Consider the following 18,215-nt stretch of genomic DNA (forward strand, 5'->3'; position numbering starts at 1 on the left):
ACAGTTTTCCTGGTATGTGCTGTTGTACTCAGCTGGCATGTCAAGAGGTGGTGTTTTTTATGGAAACAGTTTACTCTGACATGTGTGAAGTAGGGCCCTGAGACTGCTGATCTTGCAATCAAATCTGACCTTCTATGCAGACATAATGAAAATGCCTCCTAATAGAGCTAGTGAGAACAGAAGTCTTCTCGAGGGAGCTGTCGGAGGTAAGCTTTGTTACTGGAAATACATGGCCTGTTGGTGCTGAATGCTGAAGTCAGAATCCTACAAGCTGTTTTTAAAGCAGAAATACACAGTGCCCATTATTACATCAGTCCATCTGCTTGAAATACAAGAACACAGCAATTAAGATACAAAGCCCTTTCTTCTTAATCCAGAGATTCCAGGCACTGCATAGACACACCTCACCTTTTGTAAAACCCCTTACATAACTCTCGACATAAGCATTCATGACTGAACTTTTTTTGTTGAAAGAGCATAAAGAGCTAATAAAGATGATTATGAGCATGATTAGAGTCCAGATAAGAGTATTTGAATTTTAGAAAGCAGTTGATAGTATGCCAGTACTGGTTGGAAATTAGATGCTATTCAGTTGCTTTGATTTGTCCTCAAGCTCCTCAAGTGTGCCTTCGTGACACACAAGTAATGGGTCTTTGGATGCTTCATAGGAGGGAGGTTGCTGACAGTCTCTGTTCTTAGCTGGTCATCGTGCCCTGCTCAGTTAATGGGCAGGCTGATAAGCTACCTGGCACAGTTGTTCTTGCTTAGTCATTGCAGCCAGTCACTGTTGGAGGAAGGGATCAAGTTGCACTGAACAGAGAGTAAAAAAAGCTAAACCCCATCCATTTTTTCCAGCACTTTAGAAGAAAATAAAATCTGTGCCTGCTGCTTCATTAAACCACTACTTTTGCGACTCATTTCTTCCCCTTTCCCAATAAATTGTTTTCTCTGAAAAAGTAGTGGTCTTACTAAAGTGTAATACTTTCTTCCCAAGAGGCACAGAAACTTAACATTCAGCTTTGTCTTGGGTTACTGCCAGTTTTCTGTGTAGTTTTTATTGATTATTATTGTTCTTTGGGATTCATTATGCTCTAATGTACAGATTAATACTTAGAACAGTGTTCAGTTCCTCAGGATGTTACGAATTACTTGAGTTAGATGGTTGGGTCTACTGAAGGGTAAGTTACAGCCTAGCCCACTACATGACAGCCTTATAAAGCTCCAGCTTTTGCACAGTTAACAATTACTTGGGCCTTTTTATGCTGAACTCTGGATTTGTAACAGCAAAGCATATTATACATCATGAACATGTTCTATATTTAATATTTTTATACTACAGAACTGCACTTACAGCCATTCTGTTAGAACATATTCAGTCTATGTGTTGGGTAATGTAAGACATTGGAGAAAGACAAAATAGAACTTGAAACATTGGGGGAGGATTCAGTATCACGTTTAGTTGCAGTAAATAAAACCAAACACCACCGTTATGCAGGAGTAATTTATTTTCTACCTTAAATAAAAGCACATTTCCGATTTGAGGTAAACCATTAGCAGTATTCTGCAAAGAGTATAAATGTCTCTAAAAATAAAAGAGCAACACAAAGGTCATGACAAGCTTTATGTTTGTCTCTAGATCTTCGTTAGGTTGTTCATATAGTACCACTTTATGCAAGCTATCTGGCTCAAACAACCGCACTCTTCATTTGAGGGCCCAACGTAACCGAAAGAAAATGTCATGCCAGTGTTAGGACTGAGGGAAAGTCATTCACTCTCACCACAGATGCTCTCAGGCACTTTAACGTGTCAACTCATTATGAAAACTGCTTGTGTGCAATGCATTCTACTTCCGAATGATTTTGCCTAGTTTACACCTTCCCACTCAGGACTCGGTTCAAACTATCATTTTGGTTGTGTTGCCAAAGTGAAACAACTTGGCGAGACAGCTGAACCAGAGAAGCTAAATCAGGGGAACTCTACCAGACAGGCACCCAAGCAGAATCACCTGGATAAGAAACATGCTTATGAGCAATCGGCAAATCATTAGTTACCTCCATGGAATTTCTGAGAAAGTTTTGCAGAAGTATTTTGGATGCTGAAGGAGCATATCTACATTTTTCCTTGGTCAAATCCATTTACTCAGCCCCCTCTGGAAGGAGACTAGTCAGAACAAACCTAGTAATTAAGCATAGATGTGAGTGAAAAGAGTAAATAAGTAAAAAGCAATTTAAAGGTCAGGTCCCTGGGGTGTAGCATTGCTGGTTATGCATGACATTGTGCCGTTTCTTTTAATGGCAATGTTCCAAAGCAACAAAGGCCTCAACACAGAAACGGCTTACACCATGTTATTTTATTTCATACAGGAAACTTGGATAAGTTACATCGACCAGTAACATTTTTCTGCTAGTTAAAGCTGCATGTACAAAAGCGCTTGTTAATCATGCCATACCAGCAAGTTTTCTTTTTTAGGCTTAGGAATCAATAGCAGGTGATCTTCCCTGTTTAACATAATTATTAAAATTCACGGGAGAGTTTTACTAAGAGGAAAAGTGAATGAACCGTAGTCCAGTCAAGTCACACTTCAAGGTATACATAGTTTTTAGGGATGCCTGGTTACACTCAGTATCTAAACTTTTGTAGCACTTCAGATGTGCTTTAAAAGGTAAACAAAGAATATTAATCCATGCATAATTATGCATGACTGACTACATCAAGTATTCATAAGTCTTTATTAATTTTGTAAGTATCTAAAAGTGATTTATCCTCTCAAAAATTCTTGTATTTTTTTAAAGCAGTTAGTGTTTCATCTGTAAGCCATTACGTAACTCCTTAGAAGCCAAATTATCTTATATAATATTGAATTACACTGCACCACAAATGAGTATGATGCCTCATGGACATGTAAAATATAGTCCCTTTTCTAAAGGAATTACAACCCAAGGCCCAGATTCTGCAGAAGCTAACGTGAAACAAGATTTAGTGGAATTTGTGTTGCATATGTGAAGCTACTCATGTGCTTATGTCCACAGTGCTAGGTGGTTAATGAAAAACTGGATTTCAACCTATTCTGCACTAAATTGTGATAAAAGAAAAACAGTAAGTCCTTTATTGCCAAAACTGCAGTTTACTTTTGCACAGACATTTTTCCTGCATACTTCAGATTATGCAGGTTTAAAGGAAGACAGATCTTAGACCTTTAGTAGTTTACCACTGACCTTGAAAAGGAAACCTTTGAAAAGAAACAATTCACTGCAACTCTGGACCTTTAGTAAGCATTGCTGCTGTTGCACCTTGTAAAATAGAAGTGGAATGTTACAAATGATCCTTTATGATTCGAAAATAGATTGTTCCTCACTGCACTCTCTAGTCTTTCTTTGCATCCTGGGCATCTTTTTCTTCATCAGAGTATACAGTGGGTTCCTCCCCTTCCTTCAGCAGCTTACCAACATGGTGATACTTAACTGGGGGAAAAAAAAAGAATCCAAGTCATTATTCTGCCCTGAAGATGTACCTTTTTAAACTCCTATGTCTGTTTCCTGAATTAACAAAATGCCCATACTATATTAAAACAGCTCCCATTGACTTCTTCCAAACACTGGGGGAAAGGAGAAAAGCCAAAATCAACTACTTGAACTGTTAATGTTGTAGGAAGTGTAAGAAACATGCACAGTGAGTGTAACTACAATTTTCCTTCTATTGCATAAGCCAAAAGATGAATGAATGTAAAGATGCCTGTAAACTGAGGGACTCATCCAGCTAAAGAAACAGAATCCAGGATTAGATTATTTCTCTTGCCAATGTCAAAGCTAGTTTTTCAACCAGTGGTGCTGGAATATTTACATTAGGTATTACACACACATGCATATACATATGTGCACACATACACACAATTTTAAAGGGTTTTTATTTTTTGTAATGTATGTTGAAAATATCCAATAAGGCAGAGAGATCCTTTCTCCCAAAGATAAAGATGGATCTGTTATCCGATTATGCAGCTAATCCTCCGCCTTATATCTCCTTTTGAACATGTGAAAATGCAAGATCATATATGTGTAAGAATCGAGAGCTATGCTATGCTGCCCATCTGTCAACTTCAACAAAGGAAAAGATGCCTCCAACTACAGGTATTTCAGATTAGCATTGTTGTTATAATAAAAATTTAAAGCAAGTAATTGCCAAATTTACTAGAAACATGGTAATAAAAAGAGTGCAGTTCACTGTCAGTCCTGATGCCCAACTCTTGAAAAGGTAGATTTACACACTGGTTTAGGTCAGATACTTGGTAGCATAGTTCTGTTTTCTGCGACAAACTTTTTAGCATAATAAAACAGCCATTCAGTGTGGCATGATTGACAGTCTTGACTAAAACAGGAAGAATGCCAAAATAGTAGGGGCACATCAGGTCAGAACTGAGATGTTCTAATGACATTATGTGGAGGAAAGCTCCGTTCTAGCTAGTGATAGTAATTCATTAGTACCAAACACTAGATTTAAAAACAGAAAACATTTTATTTCCACTATACTACTTTTTTGTATATGCATTTTCCATCATATATATATATATATATTAAAAAATCATCAAGACAAACAACTGATACATTTATTTTTTGCCTTATCTGAGTAGAAATAATTGCTGTGGTGTTCACTTGCCTAAAAGGCATCATGAGATATGAAAGAATTATTTTTCATCAACAAGATACATAACAGGAAAAAAAAAACAACCTGTATCAGTGGGCATGCCTTTGTACAAGGTCAACATAGCAATTTCCATAAAAGTGTAGTGTGAAGTTCTCCTTTTTAAGCAGCAAATTGAGGCACATGACACAAAACAGCTGGAATTGCCTTTTTTAAACTTTTAATACTAATTACATAAAAACAAGGCAACTATGCAAGTGACTTCCTTCTGTTAATTTTAGAACAAACATCTCAAGTGTGCAAGTTGCCTTTTTTCCTCTGCTACTCTGGCCATCACTGGCATGGTAATGACCAGGCTGCTTTGCAAGCACAGAGGTGGCATTTCCCCATTCCTGATCACCTTCTGGGGGAGAAAGTCAGCTGGATGCAGTTGTCAGTGAATCTGATAAAGCCACCAGCAAGGCCATGCAGAATAATTTTATTTAGAGTAAAAAGAGTTATGTCAAGAGCTCCAAGGGCTAAAGGCCTAGTTTAAACAGTCTTCAAAACTCAAAAAACACAAGAAGTAATAATTCAAATGTTACTAATTTCTGAGAAGCTGAACGGGACATCAGCTTCATTTTTCAGAGCACTAAAATCTAATTGTCTCTACAGATGGGGTCTTAACTGTACCAAAACCATGCTCTTAATTTCCAATTCCAGTCAACTTTTTGGTTGCTCTTCTAGATCTTAACTATGACAAGGCTACTTCTGTCTTTCCTACTGTTCTGTATGGAGCAGAGGGAAGGAGAATGCCATAGGAAAACCTGATATTTCTCTTAATTCTTTATCAGTAATTCTAGTAATAGTAAACTGAGGTATTAATTCAAAGTAAGTTTTCAGACTGATGATTCCAGCTGGTAACAGCCTTTTAACCGTTGCTTCCCTTATTACACACTAGTTAGCTACTTCTTTGTAAAAAGGTTTAAAATTGCTTACAAGTGAATTGTGACTCCCAGTCTCTCAAGGTCTCTTGCTGTGTAGCGTTGAGATCAGAGAGGTCATCATAGTCATCCCTCAGAGCCTCCTTATCCAGGCAGAAAGTGGCAAGACCTCGGGATGCATCTCTTCCAGCAAAAATCCCATACGGGCCCTCTTTAAAATAAAAACATAAGCAGCATTATTACAGAGGTAATGGATGCTGTATGATCTTCATGGATCAGAGTCCCCAAACTGAAACAGATGATGAGCTCCTACCCTGACCTGTGGGTCAGAGGTGCCTCAAACTTCTGAAATGTTAGGTTTTATTCTACTTGGTAATAAGGGAAAGCAGATGAAAAGGACAAGAAACAAAACCATGGGAAGAGATAGAGAGTTTGCTGAAACAGCAGGACAATGAACCACACAACAGTATGGAACATACAAAGAGGGTAAGAAAAAGCATACAAATTGGGCGGCACATCCCTAGAAAGAGAAATAGAGGAAGGATTTGTAAATCTGAGGTGAAATGGAAGTTTTCTAAGAGGTGCTCCTGACTTAAAGAGCTGAAAGGACGGCTTGACAGAAAATGTGGTGGAAATACTAGAAATTACTAACTTGGGAGAAACATCTATTAAAACTTTCAAAATGCAACATGAACTCAAATGATCAACTCACAGTAGATCAGAGATATCTTATCAAAACAGATTGTTGCTAAACTTCATTAATGATTAGCTTGCTTGCATGACAAGCTGAAAATTGAGATATTGCATGTTGCAACTACACACTGAAAGTTCTTCTAAGGGAGCTTAAAGAAGTTCGATGTGAAATCAAGTTACAGCAGAGAGTACACCATCTTCCACACCTCACAGAGTGAGCTGCTTCTTAAATTCACTGAAAGAATCTTACTTTTCCATTAAAATGAAAACCAAACTAGCCAGACACTGTGATGAATCATACAGCAATTACAAAATTAGATACAATGGGCGGATTTCACCGTTTTCAAGGAAGGTAGCAGCTAAAGCATGGTCCTTAAGTCAAGTGGGTTTTAGTATGCACAAATACAAAACTGCACACCTTACTCAGCTGTACATACCACCCTGACTGCTGCAGAATGAAAAGCTGCAGTCCAGCATCATACAGCAACAGTCTCCTGTTCACATTTGAACCAAAGTATATTATCTCATCATGCTTTCAAATACATAGTGTCTCCTGCACTACTCTCCTCTTCTCTGAGTAGCACTGGCAGCTCACTACTGCAGCTACAAGCTGTCTGGACAGCTCAAGAGTGGTTATGCCAGAGAGATCTTTGTAAAAATCTGCAAGCCTCAGTGAGGCTTTTTAACAGGAGGCCTCTGCTAAATATAAACCCCCATGCCCTAGTGGTGATTCAACTCTTACACCTGGGTGCACGTATTCCCACCCACCTCTGCAGTTTATTCAATCTCTGCATGTTTGAACTGCCTACACTCCTGATAGGAAGCTGGTTTAATCTAAATTACTAAGTATTTAGTATAAATATTATGTAACAGAGTGATGCCCACTAAAAGTTGGGAATTGAATGTAAACACTGAGAGAACACTGCTTCTGCTGCCTGGCATCAGGCAAAGGCACCCAGGTCCAACGAGCAACCCAACAGTGGCACAACCCCTGAAGGTACGTGTAACCTGCCCTAGGAAAATAAAGAGAATAATGAAACAACGTAGGCCGGCAAAGCCGGAGTTTTTACAACATCGAGGCCCGACTCTGGAGCCCAAGCAACAGCGGTGAATCTGCCCTGCGCCTCACCCGGGGAGGCAGGTCTGCCAGCGCTTGCTGGTTGCACGATCTTGTCCCAGGACGAGCTGTGCACGCCCTTCCCTAAGGATTTAGGGAATCATTAGGTCATGAATCAAGTCCTAAAGATTCTAAGAGCCGAATCCTTTCCAAATATCCGGATTGTGAGCGCGGGCGAGAGGCACGGGCAGCTTAGCCGAGGCCGGGAGGCGGGTTAGGCATTAACGCGGAGCACGCCGATCCCCGCGCCGCAGGGAGCGAACTCCCCCGCCAGCCCCGGCCCCGCGGCGGCCAAGCCACCCAGGAGCCCCGCGGTCCCTCCGGCCAGCGGCCCCGGCCACATCCCAGGCACAAAGAGCCGGGGGGGTTGCAGGGCCCGCCCCGCCCCGCCGCGCCGCCGGCCCTCACCGGGCCCGTAGAACTTCCTGCCGCGGGTCACGTCGAAGACTTTGCCGTTGATGGCCATGAGGATGCGGGGGTCGCGCACCCCGTCGTAGGGCCGCAGCTGCGCCAGCGTGAAGTCGCGGCGCTTCATCTTGGGCAGCGGCGGCGGGTCCGCCTCGCCCGCCGGCGCCGCGGGCCGCTCGCCCCGCAGGATCTGGTAGAGCAGGAAGAGGCAGAGGCCCAGCAGGCTCAGGTTGAGCGGGGAGCCCACGATCTCCAGCAGCAGCCCACCGCCCCCTTCGGCCGCCGCCGCCGCCTCCTCGCCGGCCACTGCCGCGTCCTCGCGGGCCATCGGTCTCGGCTGCGCTGGGGCGCGACGCGGCGATGGGGCGAGGAGGCTCCGGCCCGCCTCAGCGCGCTGAGGGGGCGGCCCGGCCGTGTGGGGCCGGGAGGGAAGGCGGGGCTGGGGGCGGGAGGGAGCGCGGTTGCCGCCCTGGGCTTGCGGCTCTTCGCCCGCCTCTGGCGGGAGGTGGCGGTGTGAGGCAGGGGGAGGCGAAGCCCGCGGCCCGGCTGAGGCGGGGGCGGCTCCGCCGGCCGCCATTGCCCGCCGAGGCGGCAGCAGCAGCTCTGTGGCACGCGGTTCCGCAGAGATTTTGGCAAAATTAACCTCGGAGTTGAGTTAGACCCGTGTCCAAGCTGCTGCGCCGGCCTGCTGGGAGCCAGCCGGTCCCTTCCCTGCACTCGCTCCTGCTGTGTGAGGGCGCATCTTCACTTTCCTGACCGAGCGGCCTTCTTGTCGAAGTACTTACTAGTGATCGTGCCAAACTCAAAGCAGGAGAAAAGGGAGGAAATTGCCAGACCTCTGTTTTTTTCCCCATTCAAGTAACATCCCCCGGTCCCCAAAAATCACAGAAGGAGCAACTGCAAGGTACTATTAGAACATGAATAAGTCTTCAGTCATGGGCTTCTTCATTCAGACTTCTTTTCAGTGGAAATTTTGGTGAAGTAAAACTTAAGATGAAGGAAGTACTAACTTGGTGCATCTACTTGGTACAGTGTTCACATGGAGCAACTGGAGCCCTGAACACAGCTGAGTACTATTGGTGTCATCTGCTCCTTGGTATCAGGTGTGAGAAAGCAGAAGTCATGTTTTGGGTCTGAGTTGTCTCTGCAAATTGTCTCCTCAACATCCTTCAAAAAGAATGCAAACCAATGCCTGGTCAGAATATCATCATTCTGTCTACACAAGTAAGTAATATCGCTCAGGGTGCACATGGAGAAGAAAGGCAGTGTGCTAACCTCGATCTTGCATTGCAGCTTGGCAGGTGCTTCATATCATTGCTTCAGTGAATGAAGGCCATTTTACTGAAGGTATCATTGAGACATTTAGTTAAATAAAATCGAAACCAGTGCATTTAATTTACTTTCTAATTCTCAGTGTTAGGAATATTTTAACCCTGTGGGCCACCAGGGCTACTGATAAGGAGTTTTGCTTTTTGGAATACATTCAAGACCTCTCAGTACGAGGGTGTTTAAGCATGTTGGCTCTTGCAAGGTCGGGTGTTTGGTTCCACCTGCTGTCTGATTTGGGAAGCTCCCTTGGACCTTGGTCTGTCCTTTTGTGGTATACGTTGACTTTTGCTTCCACCTGCTGTGTAACTTGAAAAAAAATCATTGTTTCATTGATCTGATGACTGGGATTTGTATTTGGTAATCATGTGGGTGTGCGTTTTGAACCTATTTAGGATACTAGATAAATCTCTGAAACTTTAGAATTATTCAAATTAGGAGCTGTATTGCCTAGATGACAGTTAAATCTTTTCAGTGTAGATATGACACTATCATACTTCATTGTGTTGATATTACATGTTAGAGGAATAGATGTAGAAAAAACCGAGAAATTTGGAGGGAGATTTTTCTTTAATTTTTTACAATATGTTTTGCTCAAGAGAGAGGAGAAACCCCACACCCTGAAACAATCCCAACCCTGAATTTGACCATGAACCAGACGCTGAAGGGAGAGAAAAAGCAGCTCTGTTTATGCCTGGTGCCCTAGAGAAACCATCCAAGAACAGTTCATTCTTAGATAAAGAGAGGACAGGAACATTGCCAAGATTGATAGAATCTCAAGTTATCTGCCATACAAGCACTGGTACTGCAAGTTACAGTTGCCCAACTTCAAGCTCTTTTTTTACCTTGCAGTAATATTTTGATATTTTTGAATATCAACAAATATTCATATGCCTCAGAATGCAACTTAAGAAAAAAATAAGAAGAAATATTTAGAAATAAATGGACATAAAGAAAATTATGATACATCTACATTAATGAGCCCGTTGTCATACATTTCTCACTAGCAAGCTTACTTGGCAATTCTTTTAAATGGAACTGAGGTTCTAGCCAGAACAGAGTTGGCCCCAGCTCCAGTTAAATACCACAGGCATTAGCTATGCTCCCACACAGGTTTTCTTCTCCATTCTATAGACAACAATAGTTTCCTCCTTGAAACTATTCTGTTAACAACATCTATGAGATGGGTTGATACAGCAATTCTAATATACTGTTCTCTTCTTATTAACTGAAGAAAACATTAGAACTCAGATAACTTTCATATCCTTGGAAATCAGAGTAGTTAAGACAGCTTTAAAATATTCCTACTTGGTTTTTTGATAACCAGCATGAATCTGTTGGAGATGAAGCAAAATTAGCTCTACTACACCTCAGCATTCTTCTTATTGCTCTATTTCCACTTTGGAACTTGTCTGGTAGATTTAATGAATCTTTTAGAGCATATTTAATGCTTCTAAGCAAAGTGTGTCTTCCCTAGGTTTCCCATAATACGTCTTACTTTGGCCAAGTACATGGGGACCACTGTTGCCAAGCTGGTTTTGGTCCTCACATTCTCTCTCTCATTGTTCCTTTGGAAGCCCTCCACAGGAATTCTTTTCCCTAACTTACCTGATTGACAATTTTAATTCAAACTATGACTGCAAGAAAGTTTTCAGAAGTTTACAAAGATACTGATGCCTAATTTGACTTGTGAGCAGATTCCCAGAGCTGCTGGACACCTGGAACTATTGCTGGCTTTCATTTGACCTGCAAGGACCCAGTGTTTCTGAAGTAGAGATGAGGTATCTTAGTCTTTGGGCTTACTGAGAACTGGTAATAAATAAAACCACTGGCACCTGAGAATTTAAGAGACTTCAGTAACGTACCATAGAATAGCTTTACAAAAAGCTTGTAACATCAAGTAGCAGCCACGGAGAGAAGTCTTTGCTTTGTGGTCCAATGGTCTCTTGCAATCTGTAGACTTCTCTAAGTAAAGAAACTAAAAAGCAAGATTAAATGTGCCTTACAAGGACACAAAGAATTCAAGCTGACTAAAGAGAGACAACATATTATCTGAGACCATCTAATACATTTATGTAGGCAAGCCCTATCACACCTGCCTGTTTCTCACAGCTGGTGTAATATAGTAATATGGGTATTCTCCCTCTTTTTTTTTTTTTTTTTTTTTTTTCCCTCCTGGTAATAATTTAATTTACTAGCAAAGAAAAAGAAAGGAATGATGAGATGCTGTAATCTCACTCTTCTTTTACTGACTAGTGCCTATCTATGCCAAGAAAACGGAACCCCTCCCTAAAATGCAGAGGTCCAGTGAGTCAAATGTACTCCTAAGGCTAGCAGCAGGCATTATGCTAATCTGTTGTTACGGTGGATCTGTTCCAGGTGCAGAGCAGGCACCTGACCTAGGACTAATCCGAATTACAACTAGTCCTCAGATCCAAAGCATAGACCATCTTTCTGCTGGACCTCTTTTTTTTCAGCTTTTATTTCCATCTCCATCACATTTCTGTTTATTTTTTAATTGCACCTTCTGACTTTCCAGCTAAGTTCAAGAACCTTGCCATGTGAAGATGACACTATGCTAAAGGGTATCAAGATCCAGTCATTCCTGGAGATATATGTGTAAACATCTGCAGCATAAAATGGCTCCAGATGGGAATTTTTATCAAGTTTTAGAAAATGTGTCAGAGAGGGGGGTTGGAAAGGCAGAGCTTGCTCATGCTGGATAATTGCTTTCCTCAGAAACATACCGATATGAGCTTGTGACTAAAATCTTCCCCCCCTCACCCCCCAGCCTCATCTTCCCCCTTGCTTGCTTGTCTTTTAGGCTGCCAGGACTGTGGTTTTCAATTCAGTCATGCCAACACAGGGCTGACAGTCCCTGTGACAAGAAAGCTTGCTTGGTCAGTATGTACAGCAGCTACACTAGGAAGTTTTGGAGATGTCTTTTAACTATAGATGAAAATCCGTGTGTGAATTCTCAGTATGGGCTCCTTTTTTGAAAGGCAGCAGATGTCAAAAACAATCTGGACAAGCTGTAGATACTTCTGGAAGAGACAAGGGGAAAAAAAAAACAACACGTAAGTCTGCATGTAATTCTTGCAATGTAACACTCTCAGTATCCCTAGAAAGCACACTGATTGACACTGAGAGTAAATCAAATCCCTGACTTCCTGACAATAACTTCTTGGATTTGCTTACAGGTCTGATGAGCCAGGAGAGTTTTATATATCAAAAATAAGTGGATGACATGAAGGAAACTTGGTGCATTCACAGATTAAGTTAAATCAGTAGTGCTGTTAGTGGGAGTAGGAGATGTTATCTCTGCTCTGTTAGTGTCAAGTAGGGAAATGGTATCTATTGCATGTACATGTGTTCTTCACAAGGACCAGTTTTTACTTACATACACTGGAGACATTCACTTTGCATTTTGGAATGCATGAGCTGTCTTCACTTGTGTCTCTATATCGCTGAAGTAGGGCCTGATATTTTTCTGCCACTATGATGGAGTGCTATGTCTGCTACAGAGCAGGTCAGTGCTTCGGTGTGAATTGACAACCAACTTCAGTGTTGATAGATTTAAAGGTTAAAAGCAAGGCGGTATCAATAAACTAGGATGGTAGAGTTTTGTAGCTGTAGCCTTGCAACACTTAATTTGCAGAAATGCAACAAGATAGGCATGGATTCTCATCTCAGTTTGTTTAGCTGAAATCTGCTTCTAACACCCTAGCTGATAACAAAGAGGGCTTTTGCTGTCGTTCTTTGGTCTGCATTAGTTAGGTGGTCAAATCCAAAGCAGCACAGACAAGATGGGGGTGACTGAGTAAAAAGAAAGCCGCAGTAGGAAGACAGACATGTAGAAGGAGTATCACTTGTTTTTTCTTCCAAAATTATCTAGGTGTCTAGTCAGATTAGACACACTTCCAGGTGTGAGCCAAATTTCTGTCTGTTCCACAAATGGTTCCTTTTATCTTTGGATTTCTGATTTTATTGAACAGTTGAAACCAGTTCAGTCATGCTTGTTTTGACACAAACTTAGATTGCGAAGTAGTGATCCAGTAGAATCCAGTTTTCAACATGCTAATGAAGCACTCCGTTAATTTCCCAGCCTGACACATTTCCAGCTGTTCTCGTTATGTAGCCAGTGGGAAAATCATTCAGACCCTCAGAGTCACCCGGCAGCCCGAGATGTTATGCAAACTGAGGATGCTGAGAAGTTGCCCCGCACCGTGCCCCAAGCCCTCTAGGCAATGTGCTGAATGCAGACATCTTGGGTCAAGCAGAACTTTTTTTCCCACGCATCTCAGGAGCCAGGCCACAGACCCGCCGCTACCTCCACGCCACCGGCTCGCCCGACACCGCCGAACCATTTCAGGTCTCCCCGGCCCCAGTCCGGTAGCTGCCCCGGACACCGAACCGGCGGGGAAGCCCAGGAGGTAGCTCAGGCTCCGCCACCCCGCCCAGGCGAGAGAAAGAGCCACAACTCCTCCAGTGACAACCCCCTCCATCTTAGCTAACCCTGCCCCGGCCCTTCGCGCTTGTCTGTGCCGTGCTCCCACGAGGGACAACTCCCCGCCCCCCCCCCCCCCCCCAGCCACACCCGGCGCTGACACGGTGCACGAGACCCGGTGCCCGGGGGCGCGCGCTGGGTGCCGTTGGGCGGGGCGCGCGGCGGGAGCGGAGCGGCGCGAGGGCGCTCGGGCAGCGGCCGGTGAGTGGCGGTGGCCGGGGGGGAGCGGAACGGGGAACGGGACGGGGTCAGGCGGTAACCGGGAGGGGGAACGGCCCCGGCCCGGCGCGGGGAGCGCTCCCGCCCGCCCTCCCTGCCCCGCCGCAGCGGCGGAGCGGGGCCGTGCCGTGCCGTGCCGTGCCGGTGAGCGCCGCTCGGGCCGCTCTTCGCACACGCGAAACCCGCCGGCGTGGGGTGACGCTGAGGGGCGTTCGGCGGCGTGAGCTCGCCGCGGCGCACCCTTTGTTCGAGTGCATTATGCACCGGCTGCTGCCTGCCGGCTGCCTACTGCGAGCGTGGGGTCCGGCGGGCTGGGCTGGCATCCTCATCCCTCACTTGCAGACTCGCAGTCTTTCAGTGCCACTGCTCTACGTTTTATGCCCTAAAACCGCTTTTTTAACCTACGTTAGTTAGCTGGAGTAGTCACGGTTATTAATACGAGCTGGACTTTATTTTGTCTCTTGCACTTAGTGGAATTGCTGGCTGTCTCCCAGGTGTGAAGGCTGAACAGGGGTGCTGGGGACTGGGAGAACCCGTGCGATCTCAGAGCGAGTATGCAGCGGTGGCGTGAGAGAAGTAGTAGGGTCTTGGAAAGGGAGCAGATCAGATCCATAACCTGTAGTAGAATGGAAAGACACCCTCTGTGTCATTTCTGTCATTATTTTGCTGATACATTCCATAGCTTAAAACCTGGATCTCACAAACAACTGTATGCAGGAGTAAAGCCTTAACCACATAATGACTGATGGATTTCCAGTGATAACTATCCTTATGCAAGTAGGATTGGCTCATGCAAAGGCAAGTGCTTTCATCAAGGTATCAAGCTGCAGTCAGGGCATGAGCACGTAGTATCCGAGAATCCCAGTGAACCACCTCTGATCTTTTCCATAGTCTAGTCCAACTGCTTTCTTGGAAATGTCATTCGAAATGTCCCTTTCCCCTTCCAGCTGTTGTGCTGTGTCCTTGCACCACATCCTACGGAGATCTCTGTGAGTGGACTCCTCTGCCTAGACCCACACAATCGTCAGAGCTTGTCTGATGCAGATTTGGATGGGATTTTATTCATTTCAGACCGGGTGTAGCAGATTGGCGAGCTGGAAGGAGGTAGCCTAGTACACGTATTCTGAGCTGCTTGGGATCTCAGTCACTTTTACACATTGAGTTATTCTTCTGATACTTGGTGGAAACTAAAGGAAATTACAGGTAACTTGAAGTATACTGCTAGAAACCTTTAAAACAGAAAGAGAGGTTTGGTGGCATTATCTTTTATTTGCAGCTTCATTAATTTGAGTTTCCTATTTCTTTTTCTTTCACACAATATAATAAATGATAATTAGGACTCTAGTACCTTTGCAGATGTATTATAAGGTGAGAAATGCAAATATATATTTGTCTTGCTGTTATAAAACAAATACAATGAAAAATTAATCCACTGATTTCATGGGCATGGAATCACTTTTTCACTGTTTGATTGGTGTTTATAGTTCTAGCTATGTAATGTACAGACCAGTACATTGCTAGTGCTTCAAGTCAATTCCTGAAGAATATTGTGCCTGAAAAATTACATTGACTTAGTGAAATTGTTCATCTGTTTCTAAAGAATGTCAGTAGAAGATTTATCACAATATCAACACAGTTACAGTTCTGCAGACTGAGCTCCTACATAGTCATAAAAAAATGCAGCCTGGTTGCACAGGTGGGCTGTGAGGTTTGCAGGGATTGCAGAACTGTTCAGCCCAACAGAGAATTTGGGTCCATATCGGCAAAATTCAAAGTTGACTCAGATCTTACTCACTATAGTATAAGAAAGTGCAAAGCACTTTTTCTTACCTTGGACTTTACGAATGACTCAAGTTTAGTATATATATAGATTTATGTTATTATGTATGTATACAAATGCTTCTTCTACTATGCAAAACCAAGTTACTTAGATGTTTTGTGAACCAAAAGTAAACTCCTCTGTTTTTTTAGATCATTGTGAGTTGGAAGACTTTTCCACTTAAATTGTTTGCTTGTGTTTCCATGAAAGATTTGATGGAAGTTTTCTGAAAATGTCACAGATTCCGGTGACCACAAGGATGGAGATGTACCCAGTGCAGTTTTGATGACTCGAAACTGTTTGTCGTTTGGAACCCACAGCACAGATTTTTGGCTGTATTCAGACGTTTGGGAAGCATATCCCCTTTTAGACTTCTTTTTAGTCTTCCCGGAGCCAGTAAGTGCAGACTTAACCAGCAAAAGTTAAGATTTAAGACTTAAGAAGTTTTGCTGGCATTGGTTTCTGTTTCAAAATTAATATTTGTCTCCACTTGAAATGTGTCTTAATTTACCAGTCAGAGAATTTGCTGCAGACAAATGCACAGCTAGGTTTTCTTTTACCAGATGAAGTTGTATGACAGTCAAAGAAGAAATTGTACGTGGTCCAAAGACCTGTTTAGTACAGGCCTATTTATTTAGATTCTAAATAAATTTATTTAGAGATCAGTGGCTACTTAGACTATTTCACAAGAAGGCACTAGCTGCAAGTGCAAATTCTGGGATCATGCTTAAGCATTAAGAGAAGGGCTAAGATGTTATTCAGTTTTGAACAGATGTGAAAATGGGCACTCTGTGAACAATACATTGTGTAGGTGGGAGAGAGTCTGTTTAATACCAACAAACAAATCTTTAATTGTTACTGCTTAATCTCTGCTAAAATCCACTACAACTTTGACCAGAATGCTTGCTGTATCTGATACTGTTGAAGTGTGTTACAGATTCTTATTTATTTATTTATATGAACTCTATATAAATGAAAAGAAGGTACACGTTGGTTTAGCAAACTGGGGAGTTGATTTTATTTATTTTTTACTGAGGATTTTCAGTAATCCTTATGTTTGTACTGTGGACAGTATACATGGTGTGGTTGGTCTCAATATCTTTAGTTATGTAACATAAACATCAAGCTGTGCAGTAGGTCAAATGGGGGACAAAGCAGCGTGACTGTAGTCGCTGTTGTACATCAGGCTGCAAGCCTAGGTTGTTATAGGAAGAGTTGAGTTCAGTGGAATGACTGTCATTGATTTTAATGAACTCTGGATATGGCTCAAACTCCAGAATTGGTGGCTTGACTTTATTGGAATGCCACCAGTGTCATGTTGAGTCATGCATACACAGATACATATACATCCTCTTAAAGTTTAAAATAGCTTTCAAAAGGAATGCCAATGCCACAAGCATAAATGCTGTTTGAATGTCATCATTTTTTTCTAAATGAATGCAAACACATTGCATGAGGTTTTGTTACTTGACATTGGTTTTAGTGGAAACGCAGTCCTGTACCCTCATTGTTCCCTCAGATGAATTTCTATGCCAGTTCTTCTGTCTGTTTGAGGTCAATCTACTTTGTAGTTTAAGCATAAAGCCAAATAGATTTTTCTCCATCTGGAGATGTTTATCTCCATATCTTTGGTTGACAGCTTTTATGTGCAATGGAAGGAGTGCTACAGGTTAGAACTTGAAATCACCTCTTTGGCGAGCAGCAGACACAGATTTGCAGCTGATGTTATTAACGAGGATCATTTTAACTACTATCCTCCCTCACTCCTGCTGACTATTGCAGTTCTCCCCCATAAATCTCATGAGATCTCATCAGGTCATAGCTTGCACAGCCAAGCAATCATGCAAGAGACTGAACATTCTTCTGACCAACCAAAACCAGGCAAAACTGCCAAAATACATACTTGGCCACAAAGCTTGCAAGCAGAATCTTTAATGATTCAGAGACTGAAAATGAAGAACGCACCAAATACTATTTCCAATACACCTGCTTGTTTAAGCCATTTCATAGTTTCGATGAATTTGGGGTGGCTGCACTACTCTAGGCTCTTAGTAGGAAATAATAAGGATCTTATTTCACAGCTTCATTTTAAATTACTACTTAAAAGCCTGTGGGAGCAAACGGAGGTTAGTGCTAACCTCAGCAAAATGGTATGTCAAGGAGTAACACAGTCTATCCTGCTGTCACTGCCATTCTTTGGCTTCTCATCTGCTGTTCCAGCCCTTTCTTCTTTCTGCTGAATATGCATTTCTTAAATTTAACTGATATTTACTACTAAGAAGAGGCTGCCATCATTCATAGAAGTCTATTAAATATTATTGCTAAAATTTGCCAGAAAATATTACGGTAGTTTGCAGTCAGGTGTGTTCTCTTCTTTCTTCCAGTTTATACTTTACGAGACCATTTTTGTATTCCATTAGTATACACACAGGAAGGACACATGCCAGCACATAGGGGGTTAATGCTGCTGTAATTTGGCTGGTTCTTTGACAGTCTTTGCCCTTTTGAGTGCCAAGACATACATTTATTTATTTAAGATTCCTAGCTTAGGAGAGTTGGAGCCGCAGC

At 42.7% G+C, this 18,215-nt stretch overlaps 2 protein-coding genes across 4 annotated transcripts in view; one reads left to right on the top strand and one right to left on the bottom strand.

Annotated features, from left to right (window-relative positions):
• Positions 1 to 1,487: 1,487 nt before the first annotated feature.
• On the bottom strand, positions 1,488 to 8,223 carry PGRMC1 (progesterone receptor membrane component 1). Its single transcript, XM_042807072.1, has 3 exons — positions 7,777 to 8,223; positions 5,614 to 5,769; positions 1,488 to 3,461 (listed from the first exon to the last, which is right to left on the bottom strand). Exons 1-3 carry the CDS (start codon positions 8,102 to 8,104, stop codon positions 3,364 to 3,366), a joined length of 582 nt encoding a protein of 193 aa, XP_042663006.1. The 5' UTR covers positions 8,105 to 8,223; the 3' UTR covers positions 1,488 to 3,363.
• Positions 8,224 to 8,433: 210 nt separating this feature from the next.
• The window catches only part of KIAA1210 (KIAA1210 ortholog), a 64,977-nt gene continuing 55,195 nt past the window's right edge, over positions 8,434 to 18,215 (top strand). Inside the window, exons 1-2 of one of the 3 annotated variants that reach the window (XM_032996106.2) lie at positions 8,434 to 8,680; positions 8,809 to 9,000. The gene's annotated coding sequence lies outside the window, so the exon portion shown is untranslated. Of the gene's footprint in view, positions 9,001 to 13,790; positions 13,811 to 14,775; positions 15,032 to 18,215 lie in introns of those variants that run through there. The other 2 variants (XM_042807070.1, XM_032996105.2) reach the window with 2 other exon arrangements.

This window comes from Tyto alba, unplaced genomic scaffold (assembly GCF_018691265.1).
Source record: "Tyto alba isolate M040663 unplaced genomic scaffold, T.alba_DEE_v4.0 Super-Scaffold_5, whole genome shotgun sequence".
NCBI classification, from domain to species: Eukaryota; Metazoa; Chordata; class Aves; order Strigiformes; family Tytonidae; genus Tyto; species Tyto alba.